Source organism: Motacilla alba, chromosome 5, assembly GCF_015832195.1.
Source record: "Motacilla alba alba isolate MOTALB_02 chromosome 5, Motacilla_alba_V1.0_pri, whole genome shotgun sequence".
In the NCBI taxonomy this organism is placed as follows: Eukaryota; Metazoa; Chordata; class Aves; order Passeriformes; family Motacillidae; genus Motacilla; species Motacilla alba.
Window position 1 is genome coordinate 45,922,943 of NC_052020.1, and position 21,006 is coordinate 45,943,948.

At 41.1% G+C, this 21,006-nt stretch overlaps 1 protein-coding gene across 3 annotated transcripts in view; it reads right to left on the reverse strand.

The window, feature by feature from the left end:
• The window catches only part of CCDC88C (coiled-coil domain containing 88C), a 96,900-nt gene that overhangs the window by 56,611 nt on the left and 19,283 nt on the right, over positions 1-21,006 (reverse strand). For all 3 annotated transcript variants that reach the window (XR_005257031.1, XM_038137358.1, XM_038137359.1), the window contains exon 4: positions 1,268-1,337. Coding sequence is in view for 2 of the 3 variants with exons in the window: in XM_038137358.1 (XP_037993286.1) it covers positions 1,268-1,337 (70 nt within the window). In the remaining variant the exon portion in view is untranslated. The remainder of the gene's footprint in view (positions 1-1,267; positions 1,338-21,006) is intronic.

Genomic DNA, 21,006 nt, shown 5'->3' on the forward strand with positions numbered 1-21,006 from the left:
ATGTACAGGTATATAAATACCTCTGTGTTACATTCTAGATACATAAAGTTGTGAGATTCAGAGATGGTAAAATATTTGCAGTTTGTCTACAAATACATACAGTTTATTAAAAATCATGTTTGTATTATGGCCCATTTAGAAGACTGAGTCCCTTAGGAGCAACTCTCAGTCCAAACAGTTAAATCAGCTGGAGGCCAATCACAAGTGGGGGTCCCCAGTGCCCAGTATTGAGGCCATCCCTGTTTAATGTCTTTATCAACAATCTGGACAAGGGGATCAAGGGTACCATCAGTCAGTTTGCAGATGACACCAAATTGGGTGGGAGTGTTGATCTGCTGAAGGGCAGGAAGGCTCTGCAGAGGGATCTGGACAGGCTGGATCAATGAGCTGAGACCAGTGGTATGAGGTTTCAAGCAGTAAAGTTCCTGCCCTTGGATCAACAACAACCCCAGGCATCACTACAGGCTGGGGACAGAGTGGTTAGAAAGTGGCCCTGTGCAAAAGGACCTGAGGGTGCCATCTGACAGCAGCTGAACGTGATCCCGCAGTGCCCAGGTGGCCAAGAAGGCCAATGGCTTCCTGGCCTGCTTCAGCAATAGCACGGCCAGCAGGACCAGAGCACAGATCATCTCCCTGTACTTGTACACCACCTTGGCCCTGCTGAGGTCACACCTCAAATCCTGTGTTCAGTTCTGGGCCCCCCAGCACAAGAAAGACACTGAGGTGCTGAAGCATGTCCAGAGAAGGGCAATGGAGCTGGGGAAGGGTCTGGAGCATAAGTCTGACAAGGAGCTGCTGAGGGAGCTGGGGGTGTTTAGCCTGGAGAAAAGGAAGCTCTGGGGGACTTTATTGCTCTCTACAACTACCTGAAAGGATGTTGTAGCAAGGTGGGGGTTGATTTCTTCTCCCATATAACAAGCAATAGGTCAAGAGGAAATGGTCTCAAGTTGCACCAGGGGAGGCTTAAGAATACTTTTGTGGATACTAGGAAAAATTCCTTCACTGAAATAGTGGTCAAGGATTGGAACAGGATGCCTGGGGAAGTGGTTGAGTCACCATCGTTGGAAGTATTTGAAAGACACAGATGTGTTGCTTAGGGACATAGTTTAGAGTTAAGGGCTGGACTCTTTAAGGTGTTTTCCAACCTAAATTAGAATGGAATTACAGAACTGTTTCATAAAACAAAAAAAACAAAAACAAAAAAAAAAATACAGACTTTATTTAGTATTACAGAGGAGACAGATGAAGAACCCACTGAACTACTCACCAGAAAGAGGATCTTTGCCAATCATTAAAACATTTGGTAAATTCATTACAATCAGCTGCTGAAGGACCTCCTAAACAAAAGAGAACAAGGTTCAGTGTGAAGGAATCCAAATCAATCCCACCACAAAGAATACAAAGCTTTTAACATACTGGTAGGTCAGAGGTCACAAAAGGAAGCCCCACTTGAGAGAGAAATCACTATTTGAAGATAGCATCAGGTTGCACAGCTAACATACACTAATCGCCTCTTTTAACAACGGCTAATATGGAACTTAAAGGGTCCCATGGCACTAATCAGGATAAATGCATGACCATGCCAGGCACACCAATCATTCATGCCTTTACCCCAGGCATGACCTGTATTCATCTGATGTGCAATATACAGCTGCTGCTAGGTTTCAGGGCATATAAATGCAGCTGGCTCAAACATATCTAAGCCACTCTGTGAAGTCTGAGTAACTCAAATAATTGGTCAAATTATTTCATGGATCTGAAAATTTAAGGATGGGTTGGGGAAGTGGGTGTGGGGAAAAGCACTTGACCAGGCATCTGGCACTGCCCAGAGAAACTGGATAAAAAGTTCTAGATTTCTATGCATTGTTTTTAATCAGGAGTAAAACAGAATTAAACTGAGTTCATTACATACCTAAGGGTCATTTTATTTTGGGGGAGATGACAGAAGGGGGAATGTACATCAGGTTCAACATCTGAATAAGCATCTATCTGAAGCTGCTCTGAAATCACAGAATGGCTTAAGGGGGAAGAAAGGCTACAAGCCCTGGGGCAGGCAAAATGTTTGAAATTGTTCAAATAAATACATTGCAAAGGGAATTCTGTACAGTAATACAATCAGCCATGCTCCCCAGAAACAAAAAGCAGAGCAGTACAGTTGTAAGCTTTGACTTGCAGTTACCAGCACCCCCACTTGTGATGATCTGGATAAAACATTTTGCAGGCAGGTTTTTATTTCACATAAAAAGCCAGGGAGGAAAACGGTTGTACGACTGAAACACTGTGCTGAGATTCAGGAAACAAAAGTTCACAGATACAACTCAACCAAATGTTTGGCAGGTGCCTTTTTCCGGCTTGTCTCCACTTCCCAGACTACCCCTGGGCCACTGGAAGGGCACACGCATTGATACTTGCAAAGCATTCAGACCGGGGGAAAAAGCACCACAGCGCAGCAAAGAAACACACTTCCCGAAACAATCACCCATTCACCCAGACACTTCCCCTCCCAGCTACCCATTGTTATTTCTCCGCTTTTAAAGCTATACCACAAGAGGAAAATTAAGCCTGATTGAAGGAGGAAATAATTCAGAGAGCCTGCAGCCTTTGATAAGCAATCAGAGTGCATATTTTTAAAAAATATTTTGGACAGAACACATTTAATTTTTTTTCTTCTGATCCATACCAAAACACACTCCTTGTTGGATAAAGTAGAAATATCTGTGTCACAGCTAATAGGATTTCTGGAGCTGTTAAGGAAAAAGATTCTATAGTCCTTTATGTAATGTGAAGCTTGGCTAACGCAGACCAAACACTCACTGACTCATTAGCCAAATGCATTTTCTATTTTGGGCATTTGAGACACATGAAACAAAGTTTGTTTACTGTAACAGGTGCAAAATCTATTGGATGTAAGAGCACATGGCTGGACTGCAACATGTGCTATGACAACACAGCATAGCACTGAGGCTTTGAACAAAAAAAAAAATCAGACGCTGCATATACTGAAGTATTGAGCTTTAACCAGCAATTTCCATAGCAAAAAAGAGGAGAAAGAATTCTGCTACCAGTCACCCAGCACGTTGAGCAGCACTGAGGCAGGAATGCATAAGGAATTTGTGTTGTCTTTGTATAACCATCAGATCGCTGGCTTTTCAACTGGCAGATGCAAAAGACATTACTGCTAACCTTTATGCTGTTAACATTCCCATGAGCTCCTCCTGCAAAATTATTTGAGTACACCACCCAACACAACCATGACTGAACTCCCTCATAATTGTCTGAGCTCAGCATCTTCTGGCAAGAATCTAACAGGCACTGAATAGAAGCTGAAATGGCCCCAAGCCTGGAAGAGTCATTTGTTAATTCAGACTGAAAGATTACAATTGTTGCAAGAGGTGATACTCTGACCCGTTTATTTTTAAAGTAAAATATTTAAACAGATAATTATCTGCTTTTGCCTTCAGATTAGTGCTTGTGATGATAACACCTGACTTAAGCAGCGCAGCTCACCAGCAGAGCTCAACACTTTTTATAAAGGAAGGTCAATGCCACTGCCGTCTATTTTCAAGCTCAGGAAAGAAAGTCAGAGAAACAGAGTTACCTCAGTTTAATAAACTATTATGTGTGAACCAATGGACCAGTGAACCATCCACTCACACAACCACAAGCAAGAGATAAAACACGTCAAGGGAAAGCTCCTACACTGATGAATTTAGCTCAGATTTTGTCCAGACTGAAACCCCAGAAAATTAGTGAAGCTCAGCTGACACTCAGTGACTGACAGAGATAATGTGACCATGTGTCAGATCGACTGCCCAAATCCCACATCTGGAAATAGAACTAGCATCCCCCTCACCTAAGAGCAAACCAGGAATTCTTCAACTTCTATAATTTATCAATGTTTTCTTGTTTTCCTTCTCTGAAGCAGCAAGAACACAGATTATTACACAATAAAAACATTTTACACAAGTAAATTGCTGTGCCTCAGCCTGGCCTCTCAGCTCCCCTCAGATCTTATCATTCCTCCTTGAGGACCCTGTGAAGCCAAACTTCGGCTTCAGGCAGGGAGCTGGGCTGTTTCCAGCCTGTGAACTGGCACAGGGGATCAAAAGGCCCCTTGGACCTAACCATCTCTCAGGGTACAGCTACTTTGGGCATTGGGTTAACCTGGACAAAACAAGAAATAGTAGATAAAATGACCATTTCCCCACAGGAGCAGCAAGCTATATTATTGTATTACATATAAATGTTATGCTTGAAATCAAACACAGCTGTAAGACTCAGCAGCAGAGGCAGAGATGGCGTGTGCATGTCTTTCTGCCTCAGGCAATCAGCATGGCTAGGGGCAACACATCCTTGGAAGAAGCTGCTGGAAAGGGAAGCAGGGTTTTCAAACATTTAAAATAGCCCACAGCAAGCCAGAGTGCCCTGGAGAGCAACTATACAAGCAAAAAGTCCAATTCCTCCAGTGAGAAGCCTTTTAATCATTTTTACAGCACAACTTGGTTAAAACAGTAAAGGTTACAACAACAACACATGGTAATAATTTCCCAGATTATTAAAACCATTAGGAAGTGAGTTGCCAGATTTACAGCTTAACCAACTCAGAAACCAGCTACTGCAAGTCAGCAACCACCTCCCTCAGACTACAGTTTGTGAAAAAATAATGTTGGTATCAGAAGTGTTATTTAAGGTATCAAAACAAAGCCCTGTCAGTGCTCAGTGCGGTGCCTGTAGGTTTCTGAAATGCTCCTCACCCAAAGATCAGGATATTTCAAGCTTGAGGAGATTTGTCCAATGTCTTTTGACAGCAGCAACGGTTGCAAGAATGGATACTTCTATGTAATACATCCAACACCATGATCACAGCAAGCAGCCAAGTCTTACACTCCTTAAGCCAGGCACCCAATCTCAGTAGATAAAGCCCACAAAGGTCTGAGCAAGCAGTGCATGACCCTGTACTGACAGGGAGGGCTTTTGAAGTGAAGGTCACACTGGGTGTTCAGACCTCAGCTGATGTGCTTGCTCACACAGACATGGAGCCTGAAGCCAGCTGGGACAATCGTGGTGCCCCAGCAAGAAGAGGGACGCAGCCTAAGCCAGAGGTAAGCTTTGCTGAAAGTTCCTAGGACTGGTACACCAAGAAACATCAGTCAGTTACCTAGAAATCCTAAGGTTAAACATAAATATAAATGCTGTTTCTCTCAGCAGCCTTCTGGTGTCTAAGCCCCTGCTATGAACTTGCTTGACATTTGCAAGCTCTTTGCAATCACTTTGTTAAAAAGAAGCTTAAGACAAAATAAAGCTAAAATTCCCCCACGTTGATTCTAACAGTCAAGGGCCTTAGGAAAAATCAAGACACATACAAGATTAAGGATAAAATTCTAAGCACCAAATTAAGCATTTAGGCTTACTAAACGCATGAATAAACACATTCATTCCCTCCATCTGAAAGTTTCTAATCATTCCTGGAGTGCTGAGGCATATTCTACATCCTCTTTTTGTCCCTCCAAGATTAAACACACCGGATGTTTGCTCTTTGCCTTAGATCCTCAGCAGAGATGCAGCAGAAGCTCTCCCTCTCAATTCTCCATGGTCACATATTAACATTCTATTTACCTGTAACAGGGTAAGTGGGCCTCTTGTAGTTTTGAAGGAACAAAGTCTCCTTGGTCCATACTATACTTCAATACATAATTTGCTTCTTAAAAATACACACACAACAACAGCATGGAATAAAATGGAATAAAATATTAAGGTACTATTCCTGGATGTACTTTTTTAGTCCAAATTAAAGTGTGCCAACAGCTCTTGCAAGGAATGAATTGCTAGAAAAGGAGTAGATAAAATTGTCCTTTCCATGGCTGAGACCCAGCAAACACAAGCTTTACACAAAAACCTTCCTCTGCATTACCATACAGCACAGCATTAATGTAGAGTAACTACTAGTTTCTCATGTAGAATTAAATTAACCTCTGCCTGAATCCTAAACAAGAAGCGAGTACTAAATAAATTATGTAAGGAGAGAGGCAGTCTAACAGCCATTGTAATTCAATGCTCAAGCCAAGCAATTCCATTTAAGTATATTGCTTAGCTATAAAATGCTAATTGCCCAGCTGACTGGAAGCCAAATGGTGCTTTCCTACTTAAAATGCCCATGAGGAAAAAACCATCAGCTTTGTTTATACCAGCAAAAGCAAACAGTACCTAGCAAGGGATTTTTGGCTTATATTTTCTCTGCAACTCAGGCCAACAGAGGAGGAAAGCTCGGAAGAGTCCTATCTGTGCAGCACAGCCAACATCTTACTCTGATAACCTCAGTATGGATCTGATGCCACAAACATCCTTGGAGTGGGAAACATTTGGTGAAACACTGAATCCTTAGAGAAGGTCTCAGCAGGAGTCAGTGGACATCATCACCAGCCCAACACCTCCTAGCAGCAGGATGGGGTGGCAACTTGGCCCCTACACATTTTAAGGGCCCTTTGGATGCTGCCACAAAGACAGGCTGGGAGCTGCGTTTCCCAGGCAAAGTGCACTCCAAAGAACAATCAAACCTAAATTTTTCTGGAATCAGAATGCTAAGGAAGAGCAAGCACACTAATGAACAAGCTTTAAAATAAACAGCATTTTAAACAGCAATTTGTGACACAAGGGTTGGTTTGGTTTTTTTTCAAAGTTCCCAGTTTTGTATTAAAATAATAATGAACAGCTATTTTGCAGCCTACAAAGAGGTTATATTTTGGACAAAAAATATGTTTGTCTTCCAATAGATATAAACTTCATAAAGGTTGGGGGGAGTGTTGTAATTATCTGAGGAGTTATTAATGGTGACAGAGAAATCATAGCAAGATTCTGTGAGCTGTATGGCAGGGTCTTACAGAAGATTAGACAAGATTAAACAAGTTGTTGCCAGAAATTACAAGGAAGTGAAACACAAATGTTTTACTGACGTGTTTTTCATGTACATCTTACCATGCAAGCACGCCTGATGACACCACGTATGTGACTCAGTACTGTTTCCCTGCCAACACATTATATACATGACAAAATTTGATTAAGAACTTTGCTCATCTCTGCAACAATTGTACTCGTTATGTGATGGACTAGAGGATTAGCTGTCCTTAAAGGATTTTTTTTTTTCTTCTGAAAACCAGCAAATTACAAAGCACATTTCTAAAGACTCTTCAAGTGGAAACCCAAAAGCCACTAAAAATAACTGTGGCCTCATCTGCTGAAAATAATCAGTTCTGACAATTGTAGACTGGGATCTCAGTGGGAGGGGATGTGAAGGAATCATACCTAGTCTTAATTGTGTTCAGTCTGTGCAGTGTGCAGACAACCAACTAAATGACAAAACTGTAATCAGTGTGTAAATACACCATGTAAAATCAGCTTTTATTTTTAAAAATTACACATACGAGATTTGGATGGCATATAATAAACTTATATAAAACCTCTTAAAATACCTAGAAGGAGCCAGGCATAACCATCCACCCAATTCATTGCTATTGCTCAGGTTTTGTTATTCGTATTCAAGTAGTGCAGAGGTCCCCATCCAGGAGCAAAATCTCACCCACTGGAGCTGGACAAACAGAGAGACATCCCTGGAACAAAGAACTTGTTATATATACACCCAGGTATCCGTAAGCTAGTAACAAGCAATGGGGGAAGGAAATGAAAATAAGATTCTGTGGCTATAATATGATCCATCATGTACATTCTCACTGCTTTATGAACCGGTTAAATCAACTTATCCAGGCTAGACAGAAATACATCTCTCCAAATATCAGAGGGCATGGGAAGCAAAACAAGTCCTGATAAACACATTTTGCTTTAAGATGAAAATTTTCACAATGCACACTGTTCACATCACCAAAAAAAAAAAATCTATGTGTATTTAAATAAAGGTACTTTTATATATTTTAGGACACAGTTTTACTTTCAGTTTAGTGGAATAAATAATGGAGAAGCTGACACATCAGTCAAACAAATTTTATTTTTTAATGAATCTAAAAAAAGTGTACATTTACTTCTGAACAATGAAATGCATAGCAGTGGATTTCTTTTATCCTAGTTTCACTAACTCCAGGTTGATCATCTGTGTTAATAAAACATACAGCTCTATGGTTGTGGCTAGTGGCAATATTGATTTGACCCAGAGAGTAGAAAATCCAATTGTGGAGCACTGTGTTTTCCTGCTTTTATTGCCAGCAGCACCTTTGACTAATTTATCTACTTTTGCTGCATATAAACAGCCTATTTGATTTATCCTCAACTTCTCTTTTCAAAGCATGTGCAAGTGATTACGCATGTTTGTAATAGTGTCCTGACAAATTGCTCTTGACTTCTATTTTATTTCATCTTAGATTTGTCCTGCGGTGGTTTATGCAGTAACAGGGAGCATGCAATGCTCTGTGTTAAAGGCTTGTCACTTGACATTACAAATCTAACCAGCTAAAATGCAATCCATCTGTTGAACACACTTCCAGCTAATCTACAGTGGTCTCTAAGGACCGAATTCACCTTCACACAGTAAAAAAACACCACAGGTCATCGGAATAGACTTAAAGCACCACTGAATTCCCTGAAACTCAGCACCAAGCACACTCACTTGGTTTAAAAGGAAGTCAGTTTTTCCCATACACTGGGCATACTTTATTGGGATAATCAAAAAATTTCACATCAAACTCTAAAACTGAGCAACTATATTTAAGGTTAACACTGAAGCCTGATACCATAACACATTAGCCATGCAGAGCTCCAAGGCACAAACTCTGCTCCACTGCCCTTGATCACTGGAGTGAAAACAATTACATTAAAATACAGCTTGGTATCAAGCAACAAACACCAACACAATAAAAGCTTCTCTAAGGTGTAAGATCTGCTTGCTTCCATGTGTAAGGTCTGTTTTTCACCATTTCTCCTATTACAAGCATGTCTAAAACTTGGGGGGCTTATGTGTTTATATGAAACATACAGAGCAAACACCTAACTGGGCACAGGATATCAGTTCACATAAAATACACTGAATTTCTTAACACAATTGCTATACTGCCATGAAGAAGACAGAACTTAATTAACCTAAGGCAAGTATATGGCAAGTTGTTAGGATTACTAAGAGAGGTTCAGGACTAAAGATCTGTATTGCAACTTCAACACTGTAGTGGGGGTCCATGTCGGAACCCAGGACTCTCCTCTGGGTGCCCTGGATGGCCAGAGCCGCTGGCAGGGGGCTCTGAGACCCTGGCATGCAGCCAAAGACACACATGGGGTTTTGATCTTAGCCCATGGAACAAATTACCAACTCTGTATGAAGAATTACAAGTCACACACACAAGTTTGGGTATTGTATTAGAAGTAGTCACGAAGTGAAAGGAAGGATTTTTGAGTACTGTACAGGGGGTTTTAAGCCTTGTACGCAGGGGTCCAAGTTTTGTACATGGGGGTCAGGGGTTCTAAGATGGAGGGATTTGGGTGTGCCCTGTCCTCTTTCTTTCTCCTTCCTAGCCTCCATGTCTTTGGTGATGTTGGCACTCACAGATTGGTTTAGAGTAGAAAGTCACTATTCAATATAGATAGTAGGTATTGGAGAAAAAGCATAAACATGTAGTACGTAATATATGATATAAAAGATGGTACCAGCCCCCTGGGAGTGCAGTGTGCCTTTGTCTGAGCTGCTGAACAGGCCACAGCAGTTCAGGGAGAAGAATCTTTTAGATAACCAACAATAAACAACCTTGAGACCGGACAACAGAGGACTACTGAGTCTTTCTTTGAAAGCACGGGTTGGAGGAGGGACTTTTCCATCTTTCGGGGTCATCCCAATCCGGGGGTGAAACCCCACAGGTCCAGGCTCTGAAAAAGTGCCAAGAATCAAAAGAAGTGGGTGACCACTAGACTGACAATTATGACACAACTCCTGAAAAAGCAGCAGCCAAAAGTACAGGAAAAAAGGAGTCAAAGATGGGAAGATGTAGGAATATCAGTTGTACATTATACATCTTTCATTATACATATATTATCTGTACATTATACATTGTACATCTTTCCCAAAGATGAATAATGAGCAGGAGCTAGCTAGAACAAACATATACTTTTTGTAATTTATTAGTACAGATATTGCTTGCAAAAGAATGTGTTTTCTGGGGGAAAACTCTAAAACAAACCCTTACTCCTATGAGGGCACAGGGGCATGTATAACAGGAATAATTTTGAGGTTTCTCTGGTACAAATACTGAAAAGCCAAATCAAAGCTGAAGTTTAAATAAGAAAACAAATCTGTCAAACGAGAAAAAAATTAATAAAGCAGAGAAGGGACCAAAAAATGGGATAATTTCATGATTTCTTGTATTATGAAAAATATTTTAGTAGCAAACAGAAGGCCTAACAGATGCAAATGACTTTAATGTGAATGTATGAGTCAAATTGCATCAGTGACTAAGGGTAATAGAAGTAAAACAAACATCAAAGTTGACTGTTACCAATCTGATACTCTTATGTCCTGTTTGAAGCAGGAACTCATGAAAAACCTTTGATCACCTCAGTCACCAAATGAAACAAGCTGCTTTACCCTGCCACTCTTACTGATGCTGATTAACATCCTACTGTCTCAGCCATCTTGACTGCCATGGGGTCAGAGCTCACAGAGAAAAATATTTCTCCTTAGCAAAAGGCTCCATGCTTTGCCTTCACTACATCCAAACATCCTCAGAGTTGCTCAAATATAAGGCAGTTAAAGGCTCAGAAACAAGCACAAACATGCTTGGTCTTTCCAGGATAATACTCCCTGAACAAACAGATTTAATTAACATTACACTGGTAAACCATTTTCAGAAACCAGAAGGGGTAGCACTGGAGAAACACAGAAATGACACCTAGAAACTGAGAAACTGTAAATACATGGACAGTATTCAAGAAGTGATGACCAAGAGGAATTTTACAGGACAAACATTTAGGTTATTGTTAAGATCACTTTGAAATGCATGAAAATCTTTGTGTCTAACTCAGGAAAAACAGTATTTCCAGAACTTTTTTTTTCTTCCAGTGAAGAAAACGGTTGTGACAGAACTTGAAGAATACCTGTTAGAGAACTGAGCAACTGGTGTGTCAGCACTTGTCCTACTTTTTCCACCTAGCATGTTTATAAATATGAAGGGAAAAAAAATCAATTAAGTTTAAATTAAACCAACTAATTTTCAAAAGCTAATTTAAAGATTTTTAACCATGAGTCTCCACACAAGCTTCAAACTTGTGTTTGGGCAGCTTACATGCAACCTAGTACTGGACAACAAATTAATGTTTAAGGAAGCACGCACACAAGTCACTATGCCATCAGCTTATTACCTAACTACAACAGAGAATGCAGCCTGGGCAAGAGAGGTTCTTGAGGCATTTGCAGATGACCATGCAAAAACCCATGTTGGATTTACAGAAGAGGGAGGATTTCAGCTGGCCTGAAGAGGAGAGGGTACAGGGAACAAGCTGTTCTACCCTACAAGGATGCCTGATCCAACAGTGTGGTGCTATGGGACAAATGAGGTGATTGGGGAAGTTTTTACTGGGAAGGTCTGTAGGTTGAAACAAAACCTAAAGAATCCATACTTTCTAAACATTTGATTACGTTAGGTGCTTTCTGCTACAACCACCTGATGGTCTCCTGTATGCAAACTCGCATTACCAACCAGTTACCTAAGGCACTAAAAACTTAGATACCATTAATGCAGAGAGAAAGAGTCCTTGCAGTTCAGGCATGCCCCTCTCAAATACTCCTAAAAAACCTCTAACAGGTATTATTGCAGGTTAATGCTATAAGCTTTCCAACAACTCTGAAGCAGAATTTATATCCAACATATCATTACTCCAATGTATCACTGCATTATCACTATCATCTAATTTACCCAATATTAACACGTTCAACAAACAGCCACACACCCTTTGCCAGGTGCTTCGCCACTGAAAGTAACAGTCTCAATTTTTTTCTTAAGTTAAGGGAGAAGCTTCAAGGCAGATCAGATGGGTCTCCCATGCACAAGCGAACGGTGGTGTTTCTCTTTATAGCTAGCAGATTGCCCCTGGCAGGGAACACGAAGGGAATTTTCAAGACATTCAACATTTCTTGCACTTTACAGGTGAAGCTGCAATAAATGTCAAGTGACTTTCTCAAGGTAACCCAAGCACCCTTTGGAAGGAAAACACTCCCAGCATTTACTGCGATAATCACCAGTTTACCACTGGCACTGAATTGCAGTTACAACAGAAGACACAAAGGAGAAAAAGAAAGATGCCCACGGAATCTAGCAGTGAATAAAATGAGAGGGAAGGAAAAGGAAGCCACGTCCTCAAAATAGCCTCTGGGCTCTCACCGTTCCCTTTCTAGATTTTCTATGTTCATTGGTTTTCAAAGGCAAACAGCCTTTCCATCTGGAGAGTTACCGCGCCCCCCTCGGAGGGGGGTCCGGGTACCTAGGGAGAGGAAACACAGTTATTTGCAGCTGCCGCTGGGCTATTCACAGAGCTTACTGCCAGTCATTTGCACCTCGGCAAAGGCAGGCCCGGCGCAAGCCACAGGCAATTACCGGGTCAAGCTGCCAAGCACAGCCTCCCTCATGGGCCCGACTCGCTGCCAGCGGGGCGGTGACACAGGAGCTCGTCCTCAGTCCCACCCCACGGAGACCCCTCGCTGGCGTCCGATCCCTTTGTAAGCTGCCAGCCCGGAGCTGCCAGGCCGAAAAGCGATGGTGCTTCACGGTGCTGAGCAATCAGCACCCACCCGAAGCAAGCGGGTCCAGGAGGGGACCTGGGGCAGCCCCCGGACATCCTCCATCCCAGGACACTGGGGGATTTGCCCTCTCCTGTGCCATCCCCATCTCACTTAAGTTCACTTGCTGCCCTTGCCTTCTGGGCATCCCACAGTAAGAAATACTGTCCTGTAACAAGAAATGGATATATATATATGATTCTGGAGACACGTACACATACTGAGTTTTGTGCGAATGTGTTTCTGCTATTTCTCCCGCCTGTTACTCTGGGATTATTATAACTGCTCAGACCTGCAATAGGCAAAATCCTGCTGGAAGCCCCACCTGATCTGCTATATGCAAGACTGTCCCACACATTCAATCATTTGGAGTCCCCAGAGCTCAACAGCAAGATCATCAGCAGTCTTACCCCACACCACAGCAACAAGGTGGCTTCCTAAACACACAACACTGAAAAGGCTGCTAAAGGTTGCTGAAAGGCTGAAAAAAACACTCTGTGACACATTGTATACTTGATAAAATTTAATGTTAATCCTTCAGGGTCAGGTCAGTTATCCAACCTACCTCAAGTCTGAGAATTTACACCAAAAATAGTTGCTATAACACTTGCTTTTAAAAAATGAACACAAACACTTTGAACAAATATGGGAAATCATAGCACAAGGTGCTGTGGTACATCAAGACTTTACATCTGCAATTATCAAATTCTTCTTAATGATGAATTCACCCTCTACATTCTTACAAACCCCACTCACCTTCCACATTCTATTTCACAGATGTGCAAGAGAAAGCCATTAAAAATTAATGCTGAAAAGCCATGAAGCCACACTGAGTCCACAATTCAAAGAGCAGTTACTATCACAGGATAACAAAGATCTCCTTACTGCATAGCAGGGGAAATAGTTCACAAAAAGAGAGTTATGACCAAAAATAGATAAAAGGAAAAAGTCCCTTCCAACAGCTGCCACAATTTCACCTATACACGGAACAGGAAATAGCCGATATCCCTGTGTGGTAGCTGCTAGGCAAAATTTACTTATCAATGGTAATCCAGGCTAAGCATTCACACACATATGCATACTTGCTCATGCAAACACTCTCAAGAAGAACTTTCAGTCTTGCCAGCGCTTAACAGTGCTCCTTTAAGTATCTGAAAGGACTGATTAACCCTGCTTAATACAATCTGTGTAATCTACTGTGAATCTTGCAGATAACTCATAACTGTTAACATTAATTAACTCAGCAGAGCTTTACCCTTCTTGCTCCCCACCAGCCTCACACCACAGAGCTCAATGTAAGCGTTCTGTCACAACAGCCCTAGCAGACAGCTTCCACCGTGAAGCAGCAATGGTGAGCTTCTGATACAGAAAACTCAGTTAAGTAATGACACTGTTTTAAGAGAAGACTTTTCCCCACATTTTATACTTCTCTTCTTCATTACTGATCAGTAGTCACAGCTCACATTCAAAGCACATAACACCCTGGAAATATCCATAATAAGAGAAAAAATGTGAAGGATACTGCTGCATCCCAGAAAATCCTTTCTTTATGCTACCTGTGAGAGAAATAGACACAAGCTGTGTCGCTATGTTATTACTAACATTTTGGTTAAATTAATTTCTAACACTACTATGCCAGTTTTTAGGCTTCTGACCACTGATTTTTTTTTTATGTCAACAAAATACAGTTTCCTTCTAAGCTATGATGTTTAGTGTATCCCTAGGAGAGATGTCAATCTATCACATGTTCATACAAAAGCCTCATTTATAAAAGCTGAAAGAAAAAGTAACTTTCAAGACCTTGTATTTACAGAGGAAAACCTTAAAAAATGGTCACAAAAGACTCAAAGTCAGCAAGAGCCCCCAAACACAAGGAACAGCCTTGGCTATAGGTGGAAAAAGTAGAACTATGCATACTACCAACCCCCTTCTTTACTACTAGTGTCATTTTTTAAATCACACTACTTAATTTTCAGTGTCCTTGAAGGGCACACAAAGGTGGCAGGCATGTATGGTTCTCAGCAGTTTCCAAGCTGCCTCACGCGTGGCTCATATCCCTTACCTCCACCAGCAGAACTCAGGTTTATTATTAAAGCAACATAATGGAGGGAAACCCAATACGAAGTATCAAGTGACTTGGAGCTCCCTGTCAACCAGATCACAAAACAGCAGCGCAACCTTATGAGCTGGAAGCAGAGAAAGGGAGGGTAAACCCCCCCAAAAAAAATGCTCCAGGCAAGAGAAATTCAAGCCTCAGGCTGCAAAGAACAGCAATACCTCCCATCCAGCACATGTGGGCTGCCCTGCTCTGGAGAAATACAGATTATTAGTATTTCAGAAGATACAGGTTATAAAAAGTTTATATTGTTGTTGCATCTACTAAGTACCAGATCTAACCCCAGCAGCACTCAAAGCATGCTAAACCCTCACTGGTGGTCTGGAAGAAGTCTGATTTCTAGAAGCAGCTTCCAATGAAATTTTAAGGGATGCTACAATCAGAAAAATGTAGCACAAGCAGTATTTTATCTACAAAGACAGCGTTTACTCCCTTCACCTCAGTAAAGTACAAAACCTTGGCAAGGAGTTCCACTATAAAACATGAAAAGGAGCCATGTGAGCTCCACTGCAAACTCTGGAATGGCAATGATGTTAAATGCTGGAGAAAGGACTATTTTATTCTGGTTTAGTAGCAGCTTTTCAGAAAACTTATTAAAATGGCTCTGCATCATTGTTTAAACATACTTCGGTGGAGGCATCGAATTACTCTGACAAACCTGTTTGTCTCAGCGTACCATGAATTAGTTCAGTGATGAATGGCTGATCAGAAACTGGAGCCCTATGGGAACTGGTGCAGTCACTCACCAAAAGAATGTTACAGCAAAACAAATTGTGCTCTTCAAACCTATAGTAATAGCCTGCATTTTGAAGCTGAGCATCCAAACTAACGGTCTTACTTCACATTGCTCAGAAAACACACAGTTCCCACAAATTATAAAGGGATAAATAGATGCTTACTACCTGGGGGAAGCAATTAGAGAAATCCAGCAGTTATAATCCAGTACCTTAACACAAGTCTAGGTACTCTGGCACCTCAGTTGCAGCGCCCAAACCCACTGTTCCTCTAAATCTCAGAAAACGCAAAGTTGGTGTTTTCACAACATTAAGATACACTGTAAGTACAGGGTGCTAAAATCAGGCATTTTAGTTTGGACCTCCAAACGCAGCAATTTGTTTTGACAGTGGAAATATGCAGATGATCTGCTAAGTTGAAGACTAACACACAGTAGTAAGGACCAGAATTTTCCCCAAACTAAATTTGTATTCACTGATATTACTTTCTAGGCAGCAACAAAAAAACCAGGCACAACTGAAACTAAAAAGAGTATTTGCTGCATTTCAGACTAGTAGATACATGATTCCTTGTGAATTTTGACTGGAAGTCATTCTCACGAGGTAGAGGCAACAGGCCCTTTGAAATTGGCTCAGCACAATGCAGGCAGGAACTAAGCAAACTTCTTCAAACAGCTCTGCCAACACCATTCAGCTCCAAGCTGCAAAACTCCTGCTGTTTCAAACTTAGGGCCTCCTGTGAGCAGACTGCTGATTACACCAGGTTGTGGGGCAGGTTTTTGATATGTGCTCAGGACAGAGGAATAGCAATGAAACCTGCCCACTTGTCATGTTAAATACAAGATTTCACACCAGACTGAAAGGAAAGGACACTTTGCCATCTATTCATTCCCTTGCCTTTCATTTAAAGGAAAATTCACTGTAGTACACTGTACACATGCCCTGTTCAGAGTGCATAACTCAAGCAAGCATTACCAGACACACTGCTTACCCCAAAAGATAAGTGGGAGACAGCACCATGCCAACATCTTATCACCAAACAGAGGAGATATGCACAGTCAATAAAGCCAGAGTGCTGAAATGCAGGGCTGCAGCACATTAATGGGGCTCTTTAGCCCCAGTTATGCTTATATATTACAGAACATTTGGACTAGACAAGGAAAACGAATTGTAACAATTCCACAGTTATCTTTTATATTGGTTTTTATGACACCAATCCAGAGGAATCAAACTTTTACAGGTTTCTGTGAAATTTTGCCAGGGGAGATCCTTGGGTATCGTCACAGGCAAGGAAAGAGCAAAGGCTACCACAGCAAGCAGCAGCCAGGTCACTGCACACCTCGCTGCACACACCCCACCCCCCAGCGTGTGCCTGGTGCCACTGGGAAACAGCAAGGCAAGAGGAGGACACGGGATCTGTAGAAAGCTCTCCCTTGTTCCCATAATACTTTTTTATTTATGAATTTGAGCAAAGAGGCCTTTTCTGTCTAATCAAGTGCAATCCCCTTGTTGCCTTGTAGTATCACAGCTGTCAATCTCCTAATTGCATCTTTAGTATGCAAAAGGTAAGAAATGTTCATGAAAAGATGACAGGAAAGGCTTCACCGGTTGGTCATAAACATGGACACAAGGGTTTTTCCTTAGGGAATGGTCAGTACAGAAATCAGATGTTCAGAATATATTTCCAGCCATATGGTTCAAAGTGATGAATAATGAGCTTCAGAAAAGGATGACAAAAATAATACAGCGTCGCAGTAAAGCACCAAATTAAACAAATAACAGGTGGTGACTAAAAAGGCATTTTAATGAGCACCTCATATGAATACACACAATGCAAAGTGCTTTTCACTGTTTTGTAACACACCACTTCTCATTATGGATTAAAAATATATTGGTTATATAGAGCCAGATGTGTAAGCTCTTGCTCTTTGGACCTCTCATAGAATTTATTTTTGTGAGATTTGGCAGCCAAGCAACAACAACTTTAAATTCTGAACTCTTAATACTCACAAGTTCTTTAATTAACACTAACTGTTTTCACTAGGCAATTTTTTTTATTAAATGCTGATGTGTATTTTCATAAACTTTGATGTGTTTCCAGTGCATCTGCCTCATCAAGTGTTCTGCTCTTCACATGTATGTAATTGAGGAAGACAGTAGTCCAGTGGTTAATGCAGAAGACAGTGTCTGAATTCCTGAGTCCAGACAGACATGGAACACAGATCCATGTAGTTCTTCAAAGTGCATTACTGCGTTCTCAAGCTCTTCCCAAACCAGTCTACAAAAAATGAGACACTACTCCATACCAGGAGGTACTGCTATACCATGGGGTATTGAAATATCTTAAGAACCAGGGTTACTTATCCAACTGAGAGAAAGCTAGAGAAATTATTACACAGACCAGTTGCCCAAGAAAGCAAGACTAGTTTAAATGGCTTATTTCTGCAGTGGAGGAAGTCTCAGAAAGAATGCCAGGCAGTTAATGCAGTCAGGAAATGAGAGTTTGTAGTCTTAGAGCTACAGTGTAATGAAGTATGTTCAGCTAAATCTGTAGCCTGCTTTGTCTCACCAGAAGAGCAATATTATCTCAAGGAACTATGGCAGCAGTTTAAGTGGTTACTCTAGCCTGAATCTTCCTGCATGAAGGAAGGTCAGTGTTACAGAACATAAAAACAAATGTGTTCCTCCTCTCAAGTGCAGCTGTCTTGTTAATCTCAAAGATGACATATTCCTCATGCATCAGTCACCACTTTAAAGCCCTGATTCATAGAGAGAGACTTAGGAGCACATAGCAGGTTACTATTTCAGCAGGTTGCTTAAATCTGCAATGCATAATACTCCTTGTAATTCTTAATTGCTTTACTCCTCAAGGGCACACAGCCTGTGTTTTGGGAACTGGAACAGACTTGCTCTAAGTATCAAAAAAAAATTAATGACTTGTCATTAAAAAGGTGAGAGGTAGTAGTTAAACTCTACCCTCTTCTAGCTGGTTCCTTGGAAGGATGATAATTTTAAAAAAAATATTATTTTTCCCTTTTAATAGTTGTTTTGATGATATGCTAAAAAAATAAAAAAGGCTTGCCCCCACTCAGCAAACAGAAATTATTTTAGGTACTTGTGTATTTAATATTGTATTACGTTACTCAGTATGGTTGCTCTGTTAAGCACTAACTTTGATGGCTTCCCAAGTGCCAAGAAACCAGTTCATTCATAATTTCTCTGATACAGCAGCAGTGTGTGCCAAATATGTGGAACTCAAAAGGGCTTGTAGCACACAGAGAGAATGACAATTAAAGAAACTGGAAGTGCTTAAACTGACAGTGCAAAAACCTTCCTCTCCCCCCAGTAAGAGCAGTGAGCTGATCTCAGTTAACACTAAGAGCCAAATTCTAACTTTTTATTAACACACAGCTTCCCTAAGGGCCTTCAGATTTGCATCACAACTTACAAAAATTAGGAAAGGATTTTAAAATTTAAGACTAGCAGAAGGAGTCCAGAATATCCATCTAGGAGACTCCTTGCAACATCAAGCAAAAAGCACTGCACTTCCATCACGACACTTGAATGCTGCTTCGCATACACAGGGAGTATTTAAATGACATGCCTTATGCCAGCCAGCTAGATAGCAAAGGGACAGATTATTCTGAGATAAATAAACTGAGGCTCATGAGGGTATGTGGGGAGGAGATGCCTTGTTGAAGCAGCTGTCCATGGCTGCAATTCTCAACCATTGTACTTGGGGGAGGAAAATCTGTTCAGTGAGAACTTCCTTTTGTATTGCAAGATGGCAAAGCTGTGGTTTCTAGAGGCAGGTGGGTGTCAGCACTCCAGGGAACACACACAAACTGAGCTCCCTGTACCTCACCGGTGTCTCTGCTTCCAGGCATGGTCCCTATGCCTGAGGTCTTGTGCCCTACCCCATGTGAGCCCAGCTGGAAAGGCTTTCTGTCCACCACAGTCACAACACACCCAACAGACAGAAAACCAGTCCCTAGGACATGGCATTTATCTGACAGAAGTCTTGTGCTGCAAGGTCTAGGAATTTGGGAAGCTGTACATTCCAGTTTGTACAGATTTATGCTTTAAGGAAGTCAAAGTCACCACCAACACCAGCACTCTACCTGGCAATAAAGCAAAGATTTGTAAGTTCAAATCCAGCAAATGGCATCGTATCTCAGATGTCCCCTTCTCCCAGGTATATCTAGCAATATCTAGAGTGCAGATATTCTAGGGTCTTTTCCTCTGACCACTGTTCCATTTAATTTATTTCATGTTCTCAACTTATCTCACCTGAGTCACACAGATGTACTTCAATACCATTTTTTCTCATTTTGTGAAACTACCTCTTTTCTTACAAGTGACTTGAAATCTTTCATTTGGGAAACTTTCATCTGACAGCTAAGAAAGTAGGAAAGGTTTTTTTTTAAAAAAACAAAACCCTAGTCCTAGTTGAAAGTCAAGTAAGACAACAATGAAAACAAAATTATTACATTGCATTAAAGCAGTTTAAAAATACATCCTATGTTTAAAAGTAGTTTAAAAATCCATCCTCATACATAATTTTTGTTGCTGTGGAATCAAACAGATGTTTGAAATACTAAACAAGTGTTACATTTAACACCTCAAACACATCTGAACTGACCAGTATGAAATACTGAGCAGTACATTTTTGCAGTTTAATCTCCCTTTCTTGTACACTCAAGCAGCCTTCCTTTTAACCCTCAGACTAACTTGACAGTACCAGAAAATTCCATTTCTGGAGAGGAAGGAGTTCCAGGTATGTATCTTCAGACACTTGTCCCTTTCACAATTTGTTGGTACCGGGTTGGACAGGACCCGTTCCTTATCACCTCAGCAAAGGAAAGACAATGGTTGTACAAACAAACACACAAAAAGAACAAACACCGTGGCAGTCCAAGACTCCCCATCACAGTACCAAAAATGGGGAACCAACTGCAAGGTCACAACACATACCAGCAGCGTGCATTTAGTCTGTCTTAAGAAGAAAAAAAACCAACTACCCCAAAAACTACACACACAAATGCAGTCAAACTCACAGTCCAGAAAGCTAGTCTTTGTTATAAATTTATGGACAGGGAGGAGTCTGTGTGTGTGTGTGATTTTTTTTTTTAATATGGCTTTGTTTTGGGGATGAAAAACAAGGACTGAGTATTTCCCAGACTCTGCTTATGCAGATAGTATCTTTCAGCACCTCTTCTCCAGTTACACAAACTACACAAACTGCAACACTATATATTAAAAACAAAACAAACAGACAAACACCCCACATAGAACAAAAACAACCTCACACACAGAACAGAAAACCCCCACAACTATAATGACTTAAATCTAGTGTTGACCTGATAACCTCCTTTGGCACACTAGTCAGACAGCTGCTT